Below are 26,021 nucleotides of genomic sequence, written 5' to 3'. Positions count from 1 at the left end.
GGCCTGGGTCGCCTTGGTATACAGTGTGGGAAACCATTTTAAGTGATTTGCCCAGGGAAATGCAGCTAGGAAGAGGCAGAACCAGAATTGAAACTTGAATATTCTGACTCCTGGCTCCAACTCTTCCTCTAAGCCCATTTTCAGAGCCCTACCTATGGGGTCATGTTCACCTCCACTCAGAGTCTTCATTTGAACTCAGGTTCCAGCAAAGAAAATAAGGCCCACTCGGGTCTTTAAAACAGAGGACATTTGAGATAGAGAATTGCCCCGGTGATGGAAGAGCTGAGAAGCCAAGAGGACAATGAGTCAGCCCCGATACGAGCAACCGGGGGAAGCCAGGACCCCTCCTGTGTCCGCAGGTGGGAACTGGACCCGAGTGGAGATGCAGCCGCGGCCAGAGACCTCCCAGAGAGGAGAGAGGGGAAGAGGGTGGGATTTCTTCCCTTCTCCTGCCGCTGTCTTTCTATCAGCGCCTCCATGGGCCACGTCTGCCTCAGAGCCAGGGCGCAATGGGACCTGGGAATGTAGTTCCTTATGGTACAGAGCATGGAGGGCAGGGCAGGAAATGACCTGAGCAAACAGGCAGTTTGCCTGGCACTACAAAGTGCAGTGTCTATGCTTCATTCAATACTTCCGTTAGCAGCTATTTACCGAGAACCCACAATGGGCGTCAGGGGTCTTGCTAGCAGCTGGGGATCCCATCATGAGCAGCATGGTCCCAATCAGAGCCTGAGTAACACAGGGTAAGTAGAATAAACACACGGCCACTGGATTATAAAGTGTGCTGAGTGCAATGCAGGAAGCCATCACAGTGCTGACAGCTAGTGAATGAGAGGAGAGGTTCGGCCTTCTAGCGTTTTAAGTCGGTTTAGTGACTCTTCAGGTGTGCGTGCAGAAAACATGTGCTCAGGAAAGCATACTCATATCTAGAAAAAGTTTTAAAAGGATATTGTGACTTAACATCTGCTTTTAGGTCTTTATTGTCTCAAACCTGTGTGTGTGAGATTGTAACAGAATGGGTGTGTGTTAGGAGGAGAGAGAGAGAAGAAACAGAGAGAAACAGAGAGGGAGGGAGACAGAGACAGTGGGAGAGAGAAACAGGGGGAGAGGGAACAGTGCGAAGGAAGATTCCTTCAGGAAAACATCCTAAGGAGCCAGAGGGCTCAGGGCAGCTAAGCCCTGGCAGGCCTCCTAGGCCCCACCTCCCTGCCCTCTCATCATAACTTGTGATCTGAGAGGCATGAAAGAATCTGAGCCCTTCCCCCTCGCCTAACCCTCTCTCTGGGCCGCTCGGCCAGGCTCCCAGTCAAAACCAGCTCAGGAATCGGAGGGGCAGGAGGTGGCGGGCGTGCAGGCAGGTTCCTCACCTGGTGGCCATGGGCGGTAACAACGGACAGCCGGGCGTGCACGCTTACACATCGCTGGCCGAGGATGGCCCCCAGGCCGCTGGGGAGCCGCCCAGAAGACCCACGGGCCGGCTGGTCATGCACAGCATGGCCATGTTCGGCCGGGAGTTCTGCTACGCGGTGGAGGCGGCCTACGTGACCCCCGTGCTGCTCAGCGTGGGCCTGCCCAAGAGCCTGTACAGCGTGGTGTGGCTGCTGAGCCCCGTGCTGGGCTTCCTGCTGCAGCCGGTGGTGGGCTCGGCCAGCGACTACTGCCGGGCCGGCTGGGGCCGCCGCAGGCCCTACATCCTGGCCCTGGGCGTCATGATGCTGCTGGGCATGGCCCTGTACCTCAACGGGGACACCGTGGTGTCAGGTCAGTGCGCCGCGCAGGCTGGCGGGCGGAAAGGGCCCTACTGGGCCACTCACAGGAGTGTTTGGATTTCTCCATGGGACACTTAACAGTGGTTCATCTCTCCTAGGTTTCCAGGAACTTCCAACTTGGAATGACCCAAGGTCTGCGGTTGGGGCGATTTTACTTTCAGAAACATGAGGGTGCATTGTTGTTGGCTTGGGGTGTGTGTGTGTGTGTGTGTGTGTGTGTGTGTGTGTTTTAAAATAGGATTAAATTTTTATCTACTTTATCAAGCTTAGTAATTTCACAATTTATTAATTGCCATGTTTTTTGAGCGCATTCCATGTTGTTTTGTACTTTGTCAAATTAACCAGCTGTATGTATTTGCAATAAATGACCCGTGTCCAAATAAGGGTTAACCCTGGGCAGAGCTTTGTGCGGAGCTGCTTAGTGGGTGCAGGGCATCTGTCTGCAGCTCCAGGGGACATTTTGGCAAATTCTGGACAAAACAGACGTGATGGTGAGCACTTTTTCTAGTCATTAATCAACCACCAATTAATCAGTAATTAATCAGTAATTGGTGGAAGTGGATAAAACGTAGCACTGAAAAGAGGATCTTAAATGTAAAAAATAGCACACATGTTTAGGCCTTTAACTCTCAGGCAAGCAGAATGTCTGATAATGAGGCAGGATAATTAGTTATCTTTCATAGATAGTTAAAAGAGGGCGTAAGTACATAATTGTAGGGTATTTCTGGAAGAATCACAAGAAAACCTGGTAAGATTGCTGCCTCCAGGGAGAGGTGCGGAAGGACTGGCGGTGAGAAGTGGAGGATGGGCTTACTTTCACGCTACCATTTAAAAACCATGTGCATATATTACGTATTAGTCTCAAAAAACTAACTAAAAGCAAGACAAACTAAGATTGGATGGATGAAGTGTGGCATATCCATAGAATGAATATTATTTGGCTGTTAAAAATTGTGAAATTGATCTTCATTAATTGGAATGCGAAGACCCGGAGAGAGTTGGTTATAAAGGAGCATGCGCACGTGGTCCTGTGAGCCAGTGCTTCTCAAAGCCCGGTCCTCCAGCTGCAGCATCACTGGGGCTCTTGAGATGCAAATCCCCAGGCTCTACCTCAAACCTTCTGAGGAATCATGGGAGAACCATGGAGAATCATGGGAGATGGAGTCCAACCGTCCAGGTCATCCAAGCACTGGTCAAGTGTGCGAAAGCTTGAAAAGCACTGCATTAAGGCACAAATGTACACCTCTCTCTGAGTGTGTGTAAGTGCATAAAGCAGCGTGTGAAGGAGGGCCATTGCTGGCGCTAGGACCTGAAGTATTTGCCCAGATTTTCTAGATTGTTGAAATGGTTTATAATAAGCAGTTTTTAAAACCGCTCTAAAGAGCTATGATTCACATACCGTAGAAGTCACCATTTTAAAGTGTACAATGAAGTGCTTTTTAGCATATTGGCCAGGCTGTGCAACCATCACCCTATCTAATCCCACATTTTAAAAAATATATATATTTTATTGATTTTTCACAGAGAGGAAGAGAGTGATAGAGAGTTAGAAACATCGATGAGAGAGAATCATCAATCAGTTGCCTCTTGCACACCCCCTACTGGGGATGTGCCTGCAATCAAGGTACATACCCTTGACCTGGGATCTTTCAGTCCACAGGCCGACGCTCTATCCACTGAGCCAAACCGGTTTCAGCTAATCCCACAACATTTTCATCATCCCCCACAAGGAAACCCGGTAAGCATTAGCAGTCACACTCCATTCCCTCCTCCCCACCGGTAAAGGCGACCACTCATCAGCTTCCTGTCTCTATCCATTTGCCTTTCCCGGAATAATTGTTAAAATCTAAACGAAATAGAAACGTTTTTATGTGGAAAACAAAATGAAATGAAAACAAAGGGAAATCACTGGGTGACAAGAAGGTTGGGTGGGAATACCAATGCGAGTCATTTCAAACCCAGACTGAGGTGCCCCCTGTTCATTGCTCTTGTAGCGCTGATCGCTGAGCCCCGGAGGAAGCTGGTCTGGGCCATCACAGTCACCATGATGGGCGTGGTTCTCTTTGACTTCGCCGCGGACTTCATCGACGGGCCCATCAAAGCCTACTTGTTCGATGTCTGCTCCCACCAGGACAAGGAGAGGGGCCTCCACTACCACGCCCTCTTCACAGGTAGAATATTCCGGAAAGCCTCTTCTCCAGCTCCCAGACAGAGAGCCCCTTCCACTGAAGCCATCCTGCTGAATTTTTTTTTTTTTGAATGAATGAAGGGATCACTTGATGGAATGCCCCCATCACGTGGAGCTCTGCTCCCAGTGCATTTCTCTAAACAAAGTCAGCTTGTGACCAGGCTGCGGAGTTTGGCAAAGGAAGTTTACATAAGAGCTTTCTGAAGAGCCATCTGTGGAGGCCTTACAACCGAAATGAAAAGAGGCCTTGTGCACCTTACGTTTTGGTTGCTTTAAAAAAAAAAAAAAAATCAGTAATGTAGCATCAGCATTACTTCAGAAGCTTGTTAAAATGCAGCTTCCTGCCCCCCCCCCCCCGCACCCCGTTACTTTGATTCCATGGGTTTGGGGTAGGGGCCCAAAAGGTGCATTTTTTATAATTCCCCCAGATGATTCTGTGGCAAGTATCCCAAGAACCACGTTTAAAAATCAGAAATAGAAACAAACCAAGCAAATAAAAACAAAACACCCTAGCACCGTGGTCGGCAAACTGCGGCTCGCCAGCCACATGCGGCTCTTTGGCCCCTTGAGTGTGGCTCTTCCACAGAATACCACGGCCTGGGCGAGTCTACTTTGAAGAAGTGGCATTAGAAGAAAGTTTAAGTTTAAAAATGTGGCTCTCAAAAGAAATTTCACTCATTGTGCTGTTGATATTTGGCTCTGTGGACTGATGAGTTTGCCGACCACTGGCCTAGGAGATTGCTTAGTCCTATAAAGACTGGCATTTCCTCGGCCTCCTGGTCTGAGAGAAGCCATGGCAGGAGGACGTGGGGCTGTTCTCGGGGCTGTGGCGGGCCTCTGTGGCTGCTGTTGGCCATGCACGCAGAGCTGTGCCGCTAGCATTCAGCAGGCACCTATAAGGCTGCTCGAGGGCTGGGGTTCTCCTGAGGCTGCAGTGCCCTCCTGGCCCAGGAGCATTTTTATATCGAGGGGCCGGGGAGACTCTGCCAGTCTACCTTAGCCCAGCCAATCTATTTCTCTCTCATGCTGCTGCATTCTCTCTCCTCTGTGAGCGGGTAAGTCCCAAAGAGAAGCAGAATCTCATGTTCTGTTGATTACGTCTCCATTGCCAAGAGCAGTGCCTGCAGATGGAAGCCATTGGGTCACTATTTGTGGTCAGGGCACGTGTTTGAATGGCAGACACGGGAGGACTGGGACTGCCTGAGAGAGAGAGAGAGAGAGAGAGAGAGAGAGAGAGAGAGAGAGAGAGAGCAGTTCCTCTCGCTTCAGGGAGAAGGGGGAGCAGGGATCCATTCCTGTCTGGCCCCGCCCCTGACCATCCTCTCTGTAGCATAGAGATTCAACTGCCTGCTCCTGACTTAAATCCCACAATCCTGTCTGCTCTATCATAACGCACTGAAGTCAATTACAGCACAGCCACGGGAGACCTTCTGGCTTTTGAACAGGACACATTGAGAATGACAATGTGGCTACTACCACTTCCCAGGTTATGACAGTGTTAGTCTAGGACAGTGGTCGGCAAACTCATGAGTCAACAGAGCCAAATATCAACAGTACAACAATTGAAATTTCTTTTGAGAGCCACACTTTTTAAACTTAAACTTCTTCTAATGCCACTTCTTCAAAATAGACTCGTGGTATTTTGTGGAAGAGCCACACTCAAGGAGCCAAAGAGATTGTGAGCCGCAGTTTGCTGACCACGCGTCTACCAAACAACCTCTGCTTTGCTGCCTCTGATATTCAAAGATTGAGCCTTTATATTTTGATTACTTTTTCAAGGCTAACACATGATAGCGTTCCTATGAGTTTGAGAAAATATTTGGAGGTTTTCTGCTGATATTAGCATAAGGTGTAGTCTCAGCAAATATGTATAATTTTGATATACATATTTGTATTTTAAATACAAATGCTCATATATATATTTTGGGATCTCACTACATCTTATCTGAGCTTGGTATTTATCCCTTAGCTGTTTTCCAGTCTCTCCCTTCCTCCTATTTTGAGAACCCATACATAGCTTCCAGTTTCATCTTCCTGAAAGACATACCTGACCGGGCTCAGCGACTTGCCCAGCAACTGCAGTGGCTTCCCACTCGCCTCCTGCATAACCACCCAGTTCCTAGGCCGGTTCAAAGCTCCCCTGGCCTGTTGCCACCATCCTCTTCACGCTTTGCTCCCCACCACTCCGTCCACACTCTGTGCTCTAGACAGTTCCCCGATCTGCTCCCGGGGCGCAGGCCACGTCTGCTTTACTTGCCGTGTCCCTCCCGCTCCCAGCACCGCCCGGCAGAGCACCGGCGCTCAAAATAAACCTTAATGTGGCTTTCCCCTTCTGCTCTTGGGTTTTCACTCACATGGAAACTCCCTTCCCCTTGTCCTGCCAACGGCCATGAAAGCTGCTTGGACACTTTCACCCCCCTACTGGGAGAAAGCCCCCCTTTCTCCTAAATTTGGGGCAAACTCAATTTCTAACTTGGTCAGGGACTTCACCCACCAAAGAACAAAGGACGGAGGTTTATCAAGTGGATGAACATGAAGCATCAGGAGGCGGTTGTCTCACAGGGAGAGAAGGTGGAGGTGACAGTTCTAACAGTTCCCCTCAGACCTGCCCGATTCACCTCCTCTCGGGGCCCATGGGGTCTGTTCGGCTGTCATAACAGAATGCCGCGCAATGGCAGTTATTCCTATTCTGGCAAAGGATCTCAGGCCTGCAGCAAGGACCCATTTATTATAAAAGGATTCAGTGCCAAATGTTCCTAAGTATTTCGTTCCCTCCAGCCCACCAGGCTTGCAGTAGTTTTACTGGTAGTTTCCAGTGTGTGTGTGTGTGTGTGTGTGTGTGTGTGTGTGTGTGTGTGTGAGAGAGAGAGAGAGAGAGAGAGAGAGAGAGAGAGAGAGAGAGATTCGGTAAGGAACTGGCCCCATAAACACCTTTGGAAGTAGGATGGGTGATGGGTGAGGCTCGGCCTCTTTGGACTTTTCTGTTTCTCAGTACTTTAGCGCAGGCATGAGGTTGGCTCTGGTCTGGTTTCACGGCTGGACCCCTGTGGGCCCCCCTTTGTAAAGGCTGTTATCTAACGTGGCAGCAGGTGTCCTTTGGCTGCTCCAGCTGATGGCCTGGTGATGGGTTCCAGGGCCCCGCGGAGGCTGATGTGGTCAATAGAGATAAACTCTGCGGACAGAGATGAGAGAGTTGGTATGAGCCTTTGTTGGGCTAACATGGCTGGGGTTTTTATAAAGACTATCTTTGAAGATAAAACCCTCAGCTTAAGGAGCGGAAGCAAAGAGGAAAGCCTCCAATTAATCCCCAAAGCCCCCTGCCGGCTTCTATCATGTCTGGCAGTGTGAATAAAGCTTACGTATTTGGGTAATTTCCCCAATCACCCACTAGTCCTTCAGGGGGTGTTCTGTTGGAACTTTGAGCTATATCCCACAGTAGCTTTGGGACAAACAAACACGGGGTTGCCTCTTTTGTCTTCCCACCCAACCCCCACTTACCCAATCCGGCCCCAAAGAGAACCGAGGAGGGGAAATTCTAAGTTATTTGTAGCGTGTGCCAGGTTTTACTTAACTGATTAATGAGTGAACCAACAGGGAAGACAGAACACTTCCCAAGTTCCTGCACTGCGTGTGTGTGTGTGTGTGTGTGTGTGTGTGTGTGTGTGGTAGGTGATTTTGCCCAATGTAGATGAAAGAAAGTGTTCTGAGCACATTTTAATTAGGTGAGGCTAGGCTATGATCAATTTTTGTAAATCGATGTTTCTAACTCTCTATCCCTCTCCCTCTCCTTCTCCCTTCCTCTCTGTAAAAAAGTCAATTATATCAATTTACTACATTTTCAATCCACAATGGATTACTGGGAGATAACTTCATTGTAAGTCAAGGAACATCTTCATTCATTCTATTTTGCTTCTGGGTGAGGCTTCAGAGTTAGGGTTTCTGTAGGAAGTCAGCTGCTCACTGGGTTTTGGTATTGATTCTGCCACTGTATGTGCTGGTGTTTTACGGTATTATCATGCTAACCGCCAGGAAACTCAGACAAGCAGGATCACCACCCCCTTCCTCCCAGCAGGATGCCGTCATCACATGATGAGAAAGCACACAGGTGGGAATGGAAACCAGGCATAATTCCAAACCCCTTCTTTTCAGCTGTCACCCTTCACTTAACCACTGTGGCCTGTGGCTTTCTCATCTAATTCAGCTTCCCGAGCTCCAGACAGCCTTCTACCACTAGAGCTTTTGGACTCATTGATATTTGAACTTTTATGAACTTCATTGCTAATTAAGAGAAATCTTGCATCCTGACTGGTTTAGCTCAGTGGGTAGAGTGTCGGCCTGTGGACTGAAGGGTCCTGGGTTTGATTCTGGTCAATCGCATGTACCTTGGTTGTGGGCATATCCCCAATGGGGAGTGTGTGGGGAGGCAGCTGATCAATGTTTCTAACTCTCTATCCCTCTCCCTCTCCTTCTCCCTTCCTCGCTGTAAAAAAATCAATAATAAAAATCAAATTATTAATAGTCAACATCATCTTGTTACTATGAATTAAGCACCAAAAACAAACTTTTCAGAACTTCTCTATACTATTTAAGTCCCCAGCTAACAGTTCTAAGTTCTTATTTATCACAGGTTTTTTTTAAAAAAAATAGTTGTTTGCTTATCTGCTTCTCCTACTTAGAATTGCCTTCTTATTTATGGTCATATCCTCAGAAACTATTAGAATCCCTTACATATATTTTAGTGCTCAATAAATGGCTTTTTTGTTTGTTTGTTTGTTTTTGTTTTTGTAAATGTTTACTGAACCATACACAACCAGTGGACACAAAACTGGACTAGTGAATCCTCCAATTATAGAACTCAACTGACCTAATACAAATCCATCATTATATTTATATCTGCATATTTATACGCATGAACTATACCATTCCATTGAACAGTGGATGATTTGTTTTACATATGATTTTTTTCAAATGGGCAGGTGTCTTCTATTCTGCCCAGTGGAGCAATACATTTTAAGAAGAGAAGAAGAATCAAGGGATTAAGTGACATTATAACAACCATTGATCAATGGTTGCACATGAGAAATAGTTTGAAAAAAGGGATGTGTACATTTTTCATAGCATTGATTAAGGACAGAGGTTCTCACCTGGGGGTTATTTTGCCCGTAGAGGACACCAGGTCATGTCTGAAGACATTTGTGATTGTCATAACTGGTGGGGAGGGTTGGAGAGGTTGTTGCTGACAGATGGTGGGGAGAGGCCAGGAGGCTGCTAACACCTTATAACGCACACCGCAGCCCCGTCCAGCAGAATGATCCAGCAGCAAACATCAGGAGTGCCGAGACTATGAAACCCTTATTAGATAGACTGTTGAATACTGCTTTGCACTTAATGCATTTTTGGTTGACTGCTTGGCTTATCACATGACCTCTAGCACCCTGGCATACCCACAGTTGGGTAAAGAGAGTTATTGTTTCATGATGACCTAGACGCACCACAAATCCCAGAACTGCCCTCTGAATCAGGCTGCCTCAGGGACCTCCCCTTCCTCTCAGATCCTGGGCACCAACTACCCACAACAGCCGTATGTGTCATTTATCTGTTATGTATATGCCCATCAGCAATAACTGTATCATATGCTCCTGTTAGCAGAGAATGTATGTTTTACTGCATTGCCCACCATTGGCCACAATTTCCCATAATTCCTCATTCATACACTTTGGTATTTTATGTCTGTAGTTCAGTGATTAAGTAGTTAGTCATCTGTAAATATCCCCTATGGCAAATTGCAACTAACCAGATGTGAAGTGGCCAGACTTGTCCACTCTCCCACCATTCTTTGATCTCTGCAGACTTCCGTCACCTTAGAACACTCCTTAGTAGGTAGATGATAATGGAAATAATTGTGTTTATTGCTGTCAGAAAGCAGTTTTTGGGGGCTCTTTCAGGCTAGGTATTTCCGTTTTTAAGGGTAAGAGTATAGTTTGGAAAGGCCACAAGGATTCTGACAGTGCCAATATTTACTATGCACTTGGCGAAATCTGTACTGTTTCCTAGTTATGATTCTACTAGTAGGTTACCCTTTCATTCTCATCCACGTATTCTGAGTGAAGAAGCCCAAGGTCACAGCATGTACATGCCAGAGCCGAGCCTGGAGCCCACCCACCAGTCACAGGTGGCTTGGCCTCTCCCTGTGACCTCTGCAGTCATAACCAGGCGCCTGTGCTGTCTTTAGGGAGCTCCCTCCCTCTCTCCCCCTCCCCCAAGGGCAGGGCCGGGGCACCAGAGAAGGGAAGCGGGTCTGCTAAATACGCTAACACAGCTCTCCCTTGCTTTCCAGGTTTTGGAGGTGCCCTGGGTTACCTCCTGGGTGCCATCGACTGGGCCCACCTGAAACTGGGCAGAGTGCTGGGCTCAGAGTTCCAGGTCATGTTCTTCTTCTCCGCCTTGGTCCTCACTCTGTGCTTCACCATCCACCTGTGTAGCATCCCCGAGGCCCCCCTGAGAGACACTACAAAGGACGTCCTCCCGCAGCCAGCCCCGCAGGGCCCTCCACCACCATCGGACAAAACGTACGAGTATGGCTCTATTGAGAAGGTTGGAAACGGTGATGCGCACTCAGCGCTGACGGTGCAGGGAGAAAAACCCAAAAGCCCTGCTGATCAGGTAACTGTGCAAATTCCTTTTTCTTTACTTGAGGAAACATATTATCATTCCTACCAGTCTCATTGTTTTTATTTTTATTTTTGGATTATGCTTTGTCTTTGTTTTATCTGAAGTGAAGGGTTTTGTGAAGTGTAATTGGATCCCCAAGCCCTCCGTAGCTATTATCCCTCAGAACTGAAATTTGGGACTGCAAAGCAAAGTGTGCGCATTTTTCTCTCCACAGAACACCTAACCAGGGAAGACGAAGCCAGGTGCAAAGTGCCAGGCCATGCATATGAGGCCACAGAAGCATCTTCAGTTCGTACATTAGGGTTGTCAATATGTTTCTGCAATTACAGTGTCCAGGGTTGGTAACTGTTAAATTTGTATCTCATGAACTGATTAGGTATTCCTGTTAGTCCACTCCCAGTGAACGGCTCAATGAATTAATTAGCTTAATATTTTCAAAGAAAACTATAAAATTCCAGAAAAATGGAACCAGGTTAAGACAGAAAAAATGGTCAAGGGCAGTGGTCGGTAAACTGTGGCTCATGAGCCACATGTGGCTCTTTGGCCCCTTGAGTGTGGCTCTTCCACAAAATATCAAGGCCTGGGCGAGTTTATTTGGAAGAAGTGGAATTAGAAAAAATTTAAGTTTAAAAAAATGTGGCTCTCCAAAGAAATTTAATTCGTTGTACTGTCGATATTTGGCTCTGTTGACTAATGAAGAGACCAGACCTATGCTGACCAACTAGAGTAGCTGGTGGTCCATGAGGCTATTTACATTAAAATTCATTACAATGAGATGATAAAGTGAAAGCTTCCATTTGTTAGTTGCATTAGCCACATTTCGAACGCTCAGTAGGCCCATGGAGCTAGCAGCTGCTGTAGAGAATACTGCTGGTATAGAACATGTCCATCACTTCCCAAGCTCCGTATCCTCCCGCAAGCTGAGTTCGAATACCAACACTGTGCCGCACCAGCACAGCCAAGGGTGACCCTGAGTAGGGGCGGCTAAAAGGCTTGGAAGAAAAAACAGACAAGAGAAGGAAAGCTGGGTCTCGGTGGGACGCTGCTTGCTGAGAGAAAGCGACAACGCCCACAAGGCGTGTCTTTATTTTATAGCAGATGCCACGAGGCAAAGTAAAGGCATGATCAAGCTGTTTACAACATCCTCCTGGGTTTCAATCCTTCTCACCTACATGCACCTGACCTCTACCAAGCCCACATCACTCAGGCACGTGGTGCCATGTGTTCAGACCACAGGTTCAAGCTCACAACTAAGTTGTTGGCTATCATGGTGCTGGAAGACCCTGCCCTCCAAGCTGCCTCAGAGTTGTCACCTATCAAAGTGCAACCACATGTTGTCTTGCCTTAATAAATACATAATTTTGGATAATTTTCAATTTCTAGAAAAGCAGCAGAGAGTAGAGAGAGCTCCTGTCTACTCTCCACCAGCTTCTCCCTAATGTGAGCATCTTATGTAACCACTTGTCAGAACTAAGACGTTACCGCAGGTACAATGCTGCTAAGTAAAGAGAAGACATTTCTGTTTCATCGGTTTTTCCATTAATGTCATTTTCTGTTCCAGGACCCAACCCAGGACGCCACACTGCATTTAGCTAAGTGATTTATAATGCTTGGAACTGTGTTTTCTTTCAGTGGTATTTCAAGGGAATATAGTCATAGAAAACCTCATTTTTATCTATTCAATTACATATTTGGATAAGAGCGGGGAGTCTTAGCAGCTACTTATAAAAGCCCATAAATGGTTTTCTCAAAATTAAGTGCTTTGTTCTATTTGTTAGTTTAGTATTTTCCAAAAATGAATACAACAGTAAATTTCAACATTGCTTGGGTTTGAATTGGCAAACTTTTTACTTGTGTAAGGTCTTACAAAAGAGGCCTTGCGTCTGAGCACAACTGCGTTGGCGTTAGGTGTATCAACCTGCCTTCTACAGTGCCTCCTGATGGGGAGCACAATGGAAGGGACTAATCTGGCCATCCCATTCCACCAAGAGCTCCTGTTCTAGCATGAGCATAGTGTTTTCCATCATAGGAAGAACGCAGGAGGAACTGAAAGGTTCTTGGGATGAGGCCTTCGTTTTATCTTGACCACACAGCAAACAGAGAAAAAATGAGAGTCTCTGTCTCTTGAGACCTGGCCAGCCTACCTTTGCCCACCCCAGACTGCCCCAGGGAGCACGGACACCCCCTGCTCATTCATTGCTAACAGATCAGGACTCAGGGATTCCCAGTTAGACTGGAGCCCCCTCGTGTAGTTCTGTAAGGCAACCTGAGAATCATGGGATATCTATGCAATGGAACCCATATAATCATCAAAATATGTGTGTGTGTGTGTGTGTGTGTGTGTGTGTGTGTGTGTTTGAGTAATTGTTTAAAATACTAGAGGCCCTGTGCATGAAAATGTGTGTACTGGGGAAGGGGATCCCTCAGCCCAGCCTGCCCTCTCTCACAGCCTGCAAGCTCTCAGGGGATGTCCTACTGATGGCTTAGGCCAGCTTCCCTTGGGAAGTGGGCCTAAGCTGCATTCTGGTCTCCCTCTGCAGGAGGCAACCAGGCCAATCAGGGAAAGGTGCCGCCTCCATCACCCCACTGCTGCTGCTGTTGCTGGCCACCGCCACAGCTGCCTGCCCTCAGCCCTCACTGCCATCATCGCTTTGTCTGGAAGGACGTTCAGCTGTCTAGTCTAATTAGCATATTACACTTTTACTATTATACATAATATATTTTCAACACACACACACACACACACACACACACACACACACACCCTCCATTCTGAGAAAAGCTATACAATACAGAGAGAGAAAAAAAAATAAATAAAGGATATATACTGCATACCCCAAATGTTAATTGAAGTTATTTTCTCGGATGGGCTAACAGATAGTTTCAATTTTATTTTATAAACTCTTCTATAGATTCAACATTCCTATGACAGACAAATATTACTTTGAAAATGAAGAAAAAAATGTCATAGTTTAAGGAACAAAACAAGACAGGGTTTTGCTAAAGATGAGTAGTTATTATCCCCACTTTTCGCCCTGTTGATTGACTCTGATTCAGAGTGAGGATCAAATAAACAAGTGAGCAGGAGCCTTTTGAACGGCCTACAGCCCTCCACACTAGTAGGAAAGCACAGATGTCAAACACAATTAACTTTCTAGTATGTTCCACGGACACAATACTATAGGCTTTGATTGGGTTTGTTATTTGCTTAAAAAAAAAAAAAGCAAAATAAAAAACCAGATTCCAAAAACAGAGCAACGTACCTTAAGCCCAAAGCCAAGCATCTGACTCTTCATTGAAATGTGCATCTTGGGAGCCTCCAGTTGAGCAATGGGGGACTCCGCCATGTTGGGATCATGGCCGTGGCTGTCACTCTGTGTCAAAGCCATTTCTTCCCAAAATGAGGGTGGCTGTGCAATTTGTGAACTGGGGGAAAAAAATTTTAATGGTGAAAGGCCTGAATTATTTCTGAGTTCAAACCATAACATTCACCGGCAATGCCTCCTTCACTGTCTCGGCGGTCTCCTTTGGAATTAATTCTTATAAGGTCCCCTCCCGCCCTCCCCCATGGCTCTGTGCCTTCCCACTTAGGAATCCATCCCACCCCATCTCCAGTGGACGTGGGCACACAATACGTGCAGGACACGAACTCCCAGGGGCTCCGACCACTGAAAGGGCTTTGCTGAGGGAGCTGATGAGTCAGAGAACAAGATGCCAGCTGAATTTTTGTTCTGATACTAAAGGAGCTTTGAATATGTATATTCCAATCTTTTGCAGAAATATTAGACACAGTCTGAAAGCTCATCTTTGTTTTCAGAAGAAAGGAAACATTAGGCTAACAATGAAAACAGGCTGAAAAGCACGTGTAAGGCAGAAGCATAAATTAATATTTGGAATGAGGTGGAATGCTTGCCGGCCAGATTCACTTTATAAAATTTTGCATTTTGGGAAGACAGGAAGGAGAGAGAAGATCAATCATTTAGTTGTGTCTCAGTCTATACCTTTAGCTGCTTCTTCCTATGGTCAAGGAAAAGGTAGTAATTCACCCTTGAGTTTCTGTTGTGCTCACCATTTATTTTGACAGGCACCATATTTCACATTCAGAAAGCAGTTATTTTTCCTAAGTCCAAGGGAAGGTCTATACTTTTAAACACTGAGTAAATATAAGCAAATAAGTTCAGTCATGTCAGCAGACTAAATACTATAAAATTAATGAATTAAAAAAAGCAATTTATACAAACAAACCTACCCTAAGTAAATGCAATTTTCTGCAACAAGGAATTAAAAGCATTATCATTATAAGCTCAAGAGCTATAAGCACAGATACTGTTATAGTTAAAACAGAGAATCTCAGGAGACCATCTTATAAATAATCTAGCCAAGACCCAATTTCATTGTGTCAAGCTTCAAATAAATAAAAACCTGACAAGAAAGACCGGAGCACGGTTGATTCTATAGTCTCAAGGTCTTCAGGGCAGCTGACTGCTTCATATTCCTGAGGCTTCTTTCTTCTCTTACATGACAAGTAAAGATGTTAAAGGCTGTCTTATTCTTTGTATTGCAAAACAGCTGTGTCAATAGTTTAAATTGTTTTATTCTCTCAAGGCTTCTTCTGACAAAAAAATAAATAAATAAAAAATAAAAAAAATGGAGCCCTTGGTTTTTACAGCCACCTCATTGGATGAACCGCCTTCCTGTCCAACATGCTGTTTTTCACAGATTTCATGGGCTGGCCGACCCTGCTAGCGGTTCTCAACCTGTGAACCTCTGCTGTAGAACCTAAGACCATCGGAAAACACAGATATTTACATTATGATTCATTAACAGTAGAAAAATTACAGTTATGAAGTAGCAACGAAAATAATTTTATGGTTGGCGGTCACCACAACATGAGGAATGATATTAAAGGGTCGCGGCATTAGAAAGGTTGAGAACCACTGCCTAGAGGCTACTCTCAGAGTTTTTCTGCATGGCTCTCTTTATCTTCAAAATTAGCCCTTTTCCTGCTTTGAACTCTGACTTCCCCTTCTGCTCCCAGCCGGGAAAAAACTCCCTGCTTTTTAAAGGGCTCATGTGATTTAGTTAGGGTCACCCAGATAATCTCCCTTTTGATGAACTCAAAGTCAACTGATTAGTAACCTTAATTATATCTGCAAATTCCCTTTGGTATCTAAACAATACACAATCACAAGGCAACACCAGGAGATGGACACCAGGGGCCTCTTAGCATTATCTACCACACTTTCTCAGAGTCAGGAAATCTGAGAATTGTGGTAGCCAGTGAGCTCTGTCCTCATGCAGTTGCTCTGTCATTCAAAGTAGGATGCTAGGTGTCTCTTGCATGTTATTCCAAAGCAAGCTCCATTTCCAGCCCCTGTCCCCTCAGGTCCTCAAAGCTACATTCTGGGACTGAAACTGCTAAGCATCTACACGTACTTAACATCTCCTAGAGACCACTCTATGGAAATCTTAGTGCCATGCCAAGAAAGTGTGACACTCTGTGTGATGGTGGACTGACAGATATGTAACACGGCTGTGTGCTCTGGCTCCCACAGCTGGCTGCGTGTCTGCACTCAAGGTCACACCTGCTTTATGTTTATTCCAGATTCAGAGGACAATGACCATGAAGTCACTGCTGAGGGCACTGGTGAATATGCCTTCCCACTACCGCTGCCTTTGCATCAGCCACCTCATTGGATGGACCGCCTTCCTGTCTAACATGCTGTTTTTCACAGACTTCATGGGCCGGGTAATGAATATGTCTATATACATACTCATTGACTTGCACATCCGTCTTTCAGTCAGTACCTGAGGGCCTTCTGGGCTAGCCTCTAAGACGGGCACAGCAGAGTGTAGGAAAGAGTACTTTTAAGGGGCTGGCTTATAGACAGATTCTAGGGGCAAGCTACTACACCCTAGACAGCTGGAGGATACTATGGGACCAGTAATTGATCAAAACAGCAAGTAAGAGAAAATCAGCGTGAGTTGTAGCAGTCATGGCAGGCTTAATGAAGGCGAAGGAGGAGCGGGGCCTTGAAGGGTGAACAGGAGTTGGAGAAAGAGAGGAGAGGGAGAAAATACTCCCAGCAGAAATAGGAATGACATTTGTGGAGGTGAGTCAGAGGCCTATTGGCTATACCAGAAGTGGTGGGCAGGCTAGCCTAAGTTGGGTGGGGCCAGAAGTTGTTTGGAAGGAGGGATGTAAATGATCCAGAGAGACGTTGTTTATACTTGATACGGTAGAATTATGGCTTCCTGTAGGTGCTTGCATAGGGGTGTGAACGGATGAAACAGGGGCTGTGGTCACGGGAGGGTGAGCTCTGTGCCCTAAGAAGCAGGGCCCTGTTGCTCCCTGGCGATGGAGAAACAGGGTGTGTGAAGAGGGGTCCCTACCGCCCTGCGTTAGCTCACCAGCCCAAATCTCTCTTCCAGATCGTGTACCATGGCAATCCCTACAGTGCACACAACTCTACCCAGTTTCTCATCTACGAGAGAGGGGTTGAGGTCGGATGCTGGGGCTTGTGCATCAACGCAGTGTTTTCCTCACTCTATTCTTGTAAGTCTCCCCCTCTAGTGTCTTCTAATGGCTCTGGCCCAGCAGAAGGTTGGATTTTATATTTCTATATTTATTTATTTTTGCTTTTTAAAATACCAGATTCTTGATAAATATATGGGAGAGCAGGGAAAACTATTCCTTTAGAAAAAACCACATGAAACCCTTTTTCAGAGGGGATTCTAGCTGTCATTTTCCTCAGTGGCTACTATGTCCTAATAATCAGTGTCCCTGATCAAGGTCCCCTGGAAAACAAAAGGAAATCTTATAAACAAGATGGCGAAGTGTTGGGTGGACCAGGGAGAGTACAGGCCTGGGTTCCACTGGAGCGAGACCATGAGCATGGTACCAGGCATTGCCCCCATCGCCAACCCTCCCCTCTCTGATCTGGGCCCCTATCAGATTTGTAGATGACACAAAATAGGATGGATGGGTAATATGCTAGCCCAGTGGTCAGCAAACTCATCAGTCCACAGAGTCAAATATCAACTGTACAACGATTGAAATTTCTTTGGAGAGCCACATTTTTTAAACTTAAACTTCTTCTAACACCACTTCTTCAACATAGACTCGCCCAGGCCGTGGTATTTGTGGAAGAGCCACACTCAAGGGGCCAAGGAGCCGCATGTGACTTGTGAGCGGCAGTTTGCCGACCACGGTGCTAGGTGACAAAATGAACATGTAAAATGACCTTAGCTCAGACAGCAGGAGCACTGTTCCATATTGAGGACAATGGCTTCCTCCCAGGTCCCAGCTTTCCATGGGGTTTGGAGCCCATTAAGACTCCCCCTCCCCTTTTCCCCCCTCCCCTCCCCTCACAGTTTCAGCTGTGAGCGCACCATAAACAAAGGCATTTTTGTGGTGGGTTTTAAAAAGTCCAAACTGCTGTGCTCCAATGCTGGGCATCACACAGGCTCCTTTTGTGCTGGCTAATGGGCATGGAAATCTCTGAGCTGCTATACACTTAATTAAGTGAAAACTCCGATCAATAAAACTATATGCGGGTCCCCGTTTGGAGTGGGAATTTGGGAGCTCCTCTGGCATTGAGGGGAGAGTAGCTGGTCCCCTATGCAGAGTTCTAGGCTTTGGACAGGCCCTGGGGACAGCAGATCAGAGAGGGGAGGGTTGGTGATAGGGATAAGGCCTATTACTACACTCAGGGCACCAGTCTGTCCCTGACTTGTGCTTCTTGTGGGGGAATGGGGTGCAGGTATGTGATGACCCCTATTCTGGAGTCCAGCCTTTGACTAGCCTCGGCACAGCAGGAAACCTGTTTTGAGGTCAAGAACCTCTCTTTAGCCGAAACCGGTTTGGCTCAGTGGTAGAGCGTCGGTCTTCGGGCTAAAAGGTCCCAGGTTCAATTCCGGTCAGGGGCATGTACATTGGTTGTGGGCACATCCCCGGTGGGGGGTGTGCAAGAGGCAGCTGGTCGATGTTTCTCTCTCATCGACATTTCTAGCTCTCTATCTCTCTCCCTTCCTCTCGGTAAAAAAAAATCAATAAAAAACAAAAACAAAAAAATAACCTCTCTTCATAATGCAGCACAGCTGGGACAAGGCACCTCACACAAACATACGAGGAATTCATGAGCCCAAATATCCTAAGACCATAGAGTTAATTACCTTTACATGTGCTATAACCAAATAGTGGTGACATAAAGCTAACATTTCCCACCCACACCTTCTTTCCCCCTCGGAGTATGTAAACTAAGAGAATCCCAGGGGGAAGGTTTTAAGCAATGAAAATAGAATCAGGGAGTGATGGATACAAGGTCTCATTATCCATCTCAGTCCCGATGTGCTTTCCAGAGGTGGGAGGCTGTCCTTGTAAGAGGAACACATTTTCCACAAGTAACCACCATTTTAATTTTGTGTCAACTTTAACTTTTTTTTTTTTTTAATCAAATAGTTCCTACTAGGTATTATTAGTCTAGTGTGAGTTACTATATGAATTTCATGGCATTTAAAAAATTTAAAGCATATTATTTGTAAGCCCTTTCTATTTATAACCCCTATACAAAATAAACTATTATTTGAATAGTTTACCGAAGTTATATAGAACATATAAAGTGTTGTGTATACATCTATTGTATTCCTATTCATTGTAAATTAGAACTGAAATTTTATGTATGAAATACCAAGTAGCCCTGCCTAAGGAGCTTCAGGGGTTCTCATGACCATAGGATAAAGTCAAAGTCCTGGGCTTGGCATTCCAGGAGTTAGGCCTGGCTCCCAGTATGGCCTCCATCACCCTCACACAGATTAACTAGCCTCATGACTCACCACAAAGACCTTCTCATCTCTGTGCATGTGCTACTGCGTTTGGTTTCTTTTTCTGAATTAACCGCTCTTCCTAGCTCCCCACCTAGACAACTCCTAACGGCACTGTTAAGTGGGTTTAACATGTGACCTCCTCTGCGAAATCGTTCACATCTTTCCTTGCACCCCACCCCGCCCTAGGCAGAATCAGTCATCTCCTTCAGTTCAGAGCGTACACACAGTCCTCTATTGGGGGCTCATCATAAACACATCAGATACAAATCCAGAATTTCTATCAGGATGGGCAGCCGGGCTGCTGCGGTGGGGATCGGGGCATGTTGATAAGTGGCTTGTTTTCGAGCTCGTTGCATACGAAGCACTCTTAGGTCAATGAGCACAGCAACAGCGAGTATCCAAATACAGCCAGTTGTTCATATCATGCACTGCTATTCATAGCTGCTGCTTAAACCCATCATTTTCCTCCGACCCACCAGAGCACCGTGACCCCAACCAGGTGTCAGGCCCAGCAGACCCGGGTAACCACGTGGCCCTTATGCTTACCGATTCCTCTTCCTGAGCAAAGAGCTGTGTGCCAGACTTCCAGCCTTTTACTGAAGCTGCTCATGTTTCCAAAGATGTCTGTATCCTTCCCTGCCTCCTCCTCTGGATAAAGAACACTCTCCTAATGAAGATTAATGGTCTCTGGAAGGCACTGAGGCACCTTCGATGGCATTTTCCGCAGAGATACTGTCATGAAGCAAACAGTAACGGACACAGCTCTATGCTGCTGTCATTCTCAGCCTTGACAACAGTCCTCCAGGGAAAGCAATGCCACATTCTTGTCCTTTTCAGAGCTCCGTCCTCCAGGGATGACCCACAACCATGTTCAGCTTCATAACTGATGCAAACGTAATGTAGATTAGGGTTATTGTTGGTGCAATTGTAAGTCCAATAATTACTTAGAAGGGCATCAAAAGCTCACTCTTGAATAGGCTCATTTATAGTATCTATCACACCTCTGGGTCCACGTGTTCCATTACAGAGAGGCAGGGGAAAGATGGGACTGTATGTATTAAAGACAACTGATTGAAAAAAGGAAAATATAGGTTTTTAGAGGTTTTCCATGGTGGGAAACAATGTAAAACACGCTAAAGCAGAATTTTCCAATTTTAAAAATGAACTGCCCACAGTACCTTCCCGGGCAAGCCCAGTCTACCTGCTGGGAGGGAACCCAGGAGTCAACGAAATAACAGTGGCCACCATTAACCGAAAGTCTTCTGCCTGCTCAGCGCTGGGCTGGGAGAGTTCACAGGAATTTTGTCTCATTTGATGCTGACAGCAACCCCAAAGAAAATCTGTATTAGTCCCCCTTTTCAGTGGTTTTAAGAAGTTAAGGAAGTTGTCCACAGAGAAGTGGGAAGCTGGCAATGGATTGGCAAGAGAGGGTAGGTGCCTGCAGACAATGCATGTCCTCTGCTTCTTTCTCAGGTAAAAAGCAGTGGGAAGGGTAAGGAAGCGGAATGACCTGGATCACTCTGGAAAATCATGTGGTTTTCACTTCCTCCAACCTGACTTTGGGCCATGGGGCCAAAGGTGGCCTGGGTTGTTATTTAGGTCCTGTTAGGCTAGACCAGTGGTCGGCAAACTCATTAGTCCGCAGAGCCAAATATCAACAGCACAACGATTGGAATTTCTTTGGAGAACCACATTTTTTTAAAAATATATTTTATTGATTTTTAACAGAGAGAATGGGAGAGAGATAGAGAGCTAGAAACGTCAATGAAAGAGAAACATTGACCAGTTGCCTCTTACACACCCCCTACTAGGGATGTGCCTGCAACCAAGGTACATGCCCTTGACCGGAATCGAACCTGGGACCTTTCAGTCTGCAGACCGACGTTCTACCACTGAGCCACACCGGCTTTGGCAAGAGAGCCACATTTTTTAAACTTAAACTTCCTCTCATACCACTTCTTCAAAATAGACTCGCCCAGGCCGTGGTATTTTGTGGAAGAGCCACACTCAAGGGGCCAGAGAGCCGCATGTGGCTCTTGAGCCGCAGTTTGCCGACCACGGGGCTAGAACCCTGTGAATGAGAATGACCCTCACTTTTCTTCTCCGTCCTGCAGTCCCAGGGCCATGGCCAAGGCCAACGTTGCTGCCTCTCTTCTGCCAAGGCCAACATTGTCACCCCTGCTGCCTGCCGAACAGCGCCTGGTCCTTCTGTGGGAAAGGAATTCCTTTCTAGGGTTCTATTCGGGGTTAAAAACTGATTTCACCAGCCCGCTGCTGTCAAACACAGATGAGGAGGTTCTTTGTTCGAGACTCTGTAAAAAAAAAGGCTCCTGAGAAAAGCGCATCTGAGAAAAGCAAAAGAAGGAATTGTGTGAAATGGCCAGCATTGCGAGGCGCTGCCGCTGTAATCTCTCTCTTCCTCCCGCAGACTTCCAGAAAGCGCTGGTGTCCTACATCGGACTGAAGGGTCTTTACTTCATGGGGTATCTGCTATTCGGCCTGGGCACGGGCCTCATCGGGCTCTTTCCGAACGTGTACTCCACGCTGGCCCTGTGCGCCTCTTTCGGCGTGATGTCCAGCACCCTGTACACTGTGCCCTTCAACCTCATGGCCGAGTACCACCGCGAGGAGCGGGAGGAGCAGGTGCGTGCCCCTGGCCGATGACTCCAGGCTCACTTCAGATGGGGGTTGGGTAGGAAAGTGTAAGGAAAATAAGGGTTCTTGAAACGGCAGCACTAAAATGCCAGCCAGATGTAATGAAGGTCTGCCCGCCCCTCCTCCTCACTCTGAAGCCCTGTCCACAGAGACAAGAAAGGGGGGCCCGGGCTTTCTGGCTGCTGCCTCACATGGCCGGTGCCCCTGGGCATTTCTGGGTCCCTGGCCGCTGAGGAAGTGCATGGGGGGCAGGGGCAGGTTCTGGAGTTATTGGTTGAGGGCAGGACCTTCCTAGGCCACCGTTTCTGTGGAAGTCCCGAGGTGGTAAGCAGGCCTGGAGTGCGTGGGGAGAAGCTGGTCCCAGGCGGTCACACCCACCAGCTGCCCAGGGAGGCCTGCCCACCTCCACCTCGGAGCGGAGGCCAGAGGGCAGGGCCCTAGCCTGCCCTAAGGGGATGCTAGGTTGGGGATTTCTGCTCTAAGATGACCCCATCTTCTTACCAACAATGCAACTTGACCCCCGGGAAAGGAGGCATGCAGTCCCTTAGCTGGAGCGGGAGGTAAAAGCTGGAGGTATCGCGGAGTTTGATCCAGCCCATCCTGAAACCCAGTCCCTGCAGGCCCGCCCATGAGGCTGCCCCTTCCTTTCTGTGGCCTGGCGAACGCTCAGCAGGCAGAGAGCACGGGGTTAAACCTTTCGGACCAGGGTTCCGCTGCCCTCACGCCTGGAGAACATGTCCCCGATGGCCAGTGCCTTCAGTGCCGGCGGGGCCGCTCTTAACGAGGCAGCTGCCACGAGGGCCTGCACCTCCGAGGAGAGTGGTCCGTGGTTCCAGGCCAGAAACACAAGCTCTGCACTCAGAGAAGCCGTCACATCCTGCCCGCCTCTTGGCAGCTGCGTGACACGGGATGTTGTTCACTGGCTTATTAAATGTCACTAAAGGCAGGTCACAGAGGGGACACAGACACATGGTCCAGCAATCCCAGTGGGGCACAGAGGGCGCACCCCTCCCTCCCTCCACTCTTCTCCTGCCGCCCCGGGCTCCTACATGTAACCACACTTAGGTTTTTGTTTATATTTCCAGTATTTTTACATGAAAATTAAGCAACAGGCATCTGTCTTCTTATCTCCCCTTTATCTTTGAGGGGTGATATGCATTTGGGGGGCACAATGATTTTTTTTTTGTCTTACTTTAATAGTACAGGAATTATCAAACTCTCAGAGCCTCAGTTTTCTAATCAATCAAATGGGGATAATATACCCACCTTATAGGGTTGTTACATATTAAATGGAACAAGATAGTGTAGATAATCTGCCTAGCATACTGCTTAACTAGCAACTGCAAAGACTCAAAAAATGATAGCATTATTATCATTATTATTCCCATGGGGATCATGATAACATGTACATCTGGGAGGTGGAGGAGTATGAAATGAAGTAACATGTGAAAAAACCTAGCACATAACAGACACCCAGTAGATGGCAAATTATCAACCAATTCAGACCAAATATTAAATATTAATCAAATATTAATATACTAACCAAATCAGCCATATTCTGAAAGGTTGAGTTCCTTTTTTATGTTGCTTCTCCTATGTATATGTGATTTAATATCCTCCTAAAAATGTTTGCATTTGTAGCACTGATGAAGGAGAGAGTGGGGTAACAGTTTTCACTACACTGTATTTACTGGCGTTTAGGAAGAGAGAATTGTACGTATATTATCCATTTAACTGCCATAGGCGCTAATCGTGGAATGTAGGGAAGATGGTGAAGATCCTTCGCCACCTTAAACCAGGGCTTGGCAAACTATGCCCCTCTCCTTGCCGAAAGTGGTCAGCCACTTGCCTTTGAATGGCCGGTGAACAAAGAATTCCTAAAAACTTTCCAAGTGATTTTTATAAAAAATCAACAGGAAGATAATATTCGGAGTATAGTGAAAATGACAGGAAACCCAAGCACCATGCCCGTGAGGTTGTGCTGGAACGCAGCTGGGTAATGTGCTGCAGCTACTCTCCCTGGGCCTGCAGGGAGGCGAGGAGCTGGCACCAGCTGCAGCCTTTACCAGCCGGCTCCCCCAGGCAGGCTGCCAGGCTGCCCCGCGCGTTCCGGCTCGGTCACACGCTGTCCGTCAGTCACACGCAGTCCGTCAGTCACACGCAGTCCGTGTTTCCCTTGCAGAAGCAGAAGGCCCGGGCAGGGGCCCCGGACGGCGGCGGCCGCGGGCAGGGCCTGGACTGCGCCACCCTCACCTGCATGGTCCAGCTGGCCCAGATCCTGGTCGGAGGCGGCCTGGGCTTCCTGGTCAACATGGCCGGGAGCGTGGTCGTGGTGGTGATCTCAGCCTCGCTGGTGGCGCTGATGGGCTGCTGCTTTGTGGCCCTCTTCGTGCGATACGTGCAGTAGGTCAATAAAGAGACAGTGTCCCTCACTCAGCCACGGGAGATCCGTCTCTCCTTCGGCCCCGCAGCTCTGGGGTCTGCCCGCTGCAAGCTGGGTGTCTTCCCACCCCTGACCCCCATACCACACCTGCCAACAGCCGCCCTCAGCCACCCCTCACACCCCAGGGTGCAGAGACTCAGTCTGCAGTCACCCTCTGGGGGACGGACTGGGGAAGGACCCACCAAGCCTTGTAGATGGTCTCAGGCCATTTCCATGGGGTTCTGAGGTCCAGGCGCTGGAGTGTAATCTAGAATGCAGGTGGGGCCCGGGCACCAGGTGGCCGTGCGGGCTCATTGCCATGGGGTGGGGGGGGGAGGGGTGCTGCTGGAGTGGAGGGGAGAGCAGAGTCCCCTAGTTATCAAACCCCTTGGAGGTCCAAGGGCAGTACCAGCCTCAGAGCACAGCCAGAGAGCGGACCCCTAGTCATTGTGCGTCAGCCTCCCCTCCCTCCCAGCTTCCCCAGGGGCCTCCCCCTCCCTCCCAGCTTCCCCAGGGGTCTCCCCCTCCCTCCCAGCTTCTCCAGGGGCCTCCCCCTCCCTCCCAGCTTCTCCAGGGGCCTCAAACCAACTGCAGCCCCTAGCTCACCCTCCTCCTCTCCCTGCTGCTGCTCCGGCTTCCAGGTGGCGCTGCAATTGTCTTGATTGCCTGCTTCTCTAATTGCCTCCTTTTCGTTCCAAGAGCCACTCGGCAGCTCCTGGCTTGTCAGCCCTGTGGCGGGCCTGGCTGGGGGTGGGCGTCTGGGACCGCCCTGTCATCTGGCCACCTCTAGTCCGTGTGTGGGGTGGGTGGGGGCTTACACCAAAGTGGGCACCCCTTCCCGCTGCTCCCACTTCCTGCAGGACACACGGCAGGAAGCCAGCACCGGCACTCCATTTTCTCCGGGCCCCCCATAATTTACACACCGAGGGGGCTGCCTTCCCCGCCCTGAGCCTGCTGTTCCCCCTCGGCCTCTGAGCCTGGCCCTCCCCCCACAGGTCCCTCTCCCAGCCTGCCACCAGCCAGGCCCTGCGTGCTGTCCATACACCCATTCCCAAGTACAGTCATTCTTTTGGGGGAGCCACACGGCAAACTTCTCTGTCTTCCCAGCCTGCCTTCCTCCCGCTCCCCAGCACACATCCCACTGAGGGGAGCAAGGCCACGGCTGACCGAGGGGAGCCTGGGGGAATCCTTCAAAGACCCCACATGTGCCTGCCCGACCTGGCCCTCTGGGAGGGGTGCAAAGGGCATGTTTCCTGGGTTCAGTGTGTGTCTCCTCCCCGTCCCCCCAGGACAGACACACGGCTAGTGTGTGTGTGAAGGTTTTGAAAGGAATGACTGGCCCGCTGGGAGAGTGTCCACAGCCAAGGGCCATCTTACCCAGACCCAAGAAGTCAGAATCAGTCACCTCAGGCCAACCACAGGGCATGGGCTTTATTACACACGAAGCTCTTTTCAGATGGACACTGGGCGGGCTGCTGGGGTGAGGAAG

At 48.1% G+C, this 26,021-nt stretch overlaps 1 protein-coding gene across 1 annotated transcript; it reads left to right on the top strand.

Moving 5' to 3' along the window:
• Nucleotides 1-420: 420 nt before the first annotated feature.
• SLC45A2 (solute carrier family 45 member 2) lies at nucleotides 421-24,611 on the top strand. The gene is made up of 7 exons (XM_036409334.2): nucleotides 421-1,761; nucleotides 3,764-3,940; nucleotides 10,295-10,620; nucleotides 16,235-16,378; nucleotides 17,062-17,185; nucleotides 21,884-22,098; nucleotides 24,293-24,611. Exons 1-7 carry the CDS (start codon nucleotides 1,377-1,379, stop codon nucleotides 24,515-24,517), a joined length of 1,596 nt encoding a protein of 531 aa, XP_036265227.1. The 5' UTR covers nucleotides 421-1,376; the 3' UTR covers nucleotides 24,518-24,611.
• Nucleotides 24,612-26,021: the final 1,410 nt, after the last annotated feature.

Source organism: Pipistrellus kuhlii, unplaced genomic scaffold (assembly GCF_014108245.1).
Source record: "Pipistrellus kuhlii isolate mPipKuh1 unplaced genomic scaffold, mPipKuh1.p scaffold_m20_p_4, whole genome shotgun sequence".
Lineage (NCBI taxonomy): Eukaryota > Metazoa > Chordata > Mammalia > Chiroptera > Vespertilionidae > Pipistrellus > Pipistrellus kuhlii.
The sequence above is the reverse complement of the archived record's forward strand: the minus strand, read 5'-3'. Positions and strand labels throughout refer to the sequence as shown.

Excerpts from the sequence above, each read along its gene's own strand:
- SLC45A2 (XM_036409334.2), top strand. The coding sequence starts at position 1,377 with ATGGGCGGTAACAACGGACAGCCGGGCGTGCACGCTTACACATCGCTG. Across the intron at positions 3,941-10,294 it reads CTACCACGCCCTCTTCACAG|GTTTTGGAGGTGCCCTGGGT; the intron begins GTAGAATATTCC and ends CTTGCTTTCCAG. Across the intron at positions 10,621-16,234 it reads CCAAAAGCCCTGCTGATCAG|ATTCAGAGGACAATGACCAT; the intron begins GTAACTGTGCAA and ends TGTTTATTCCAG.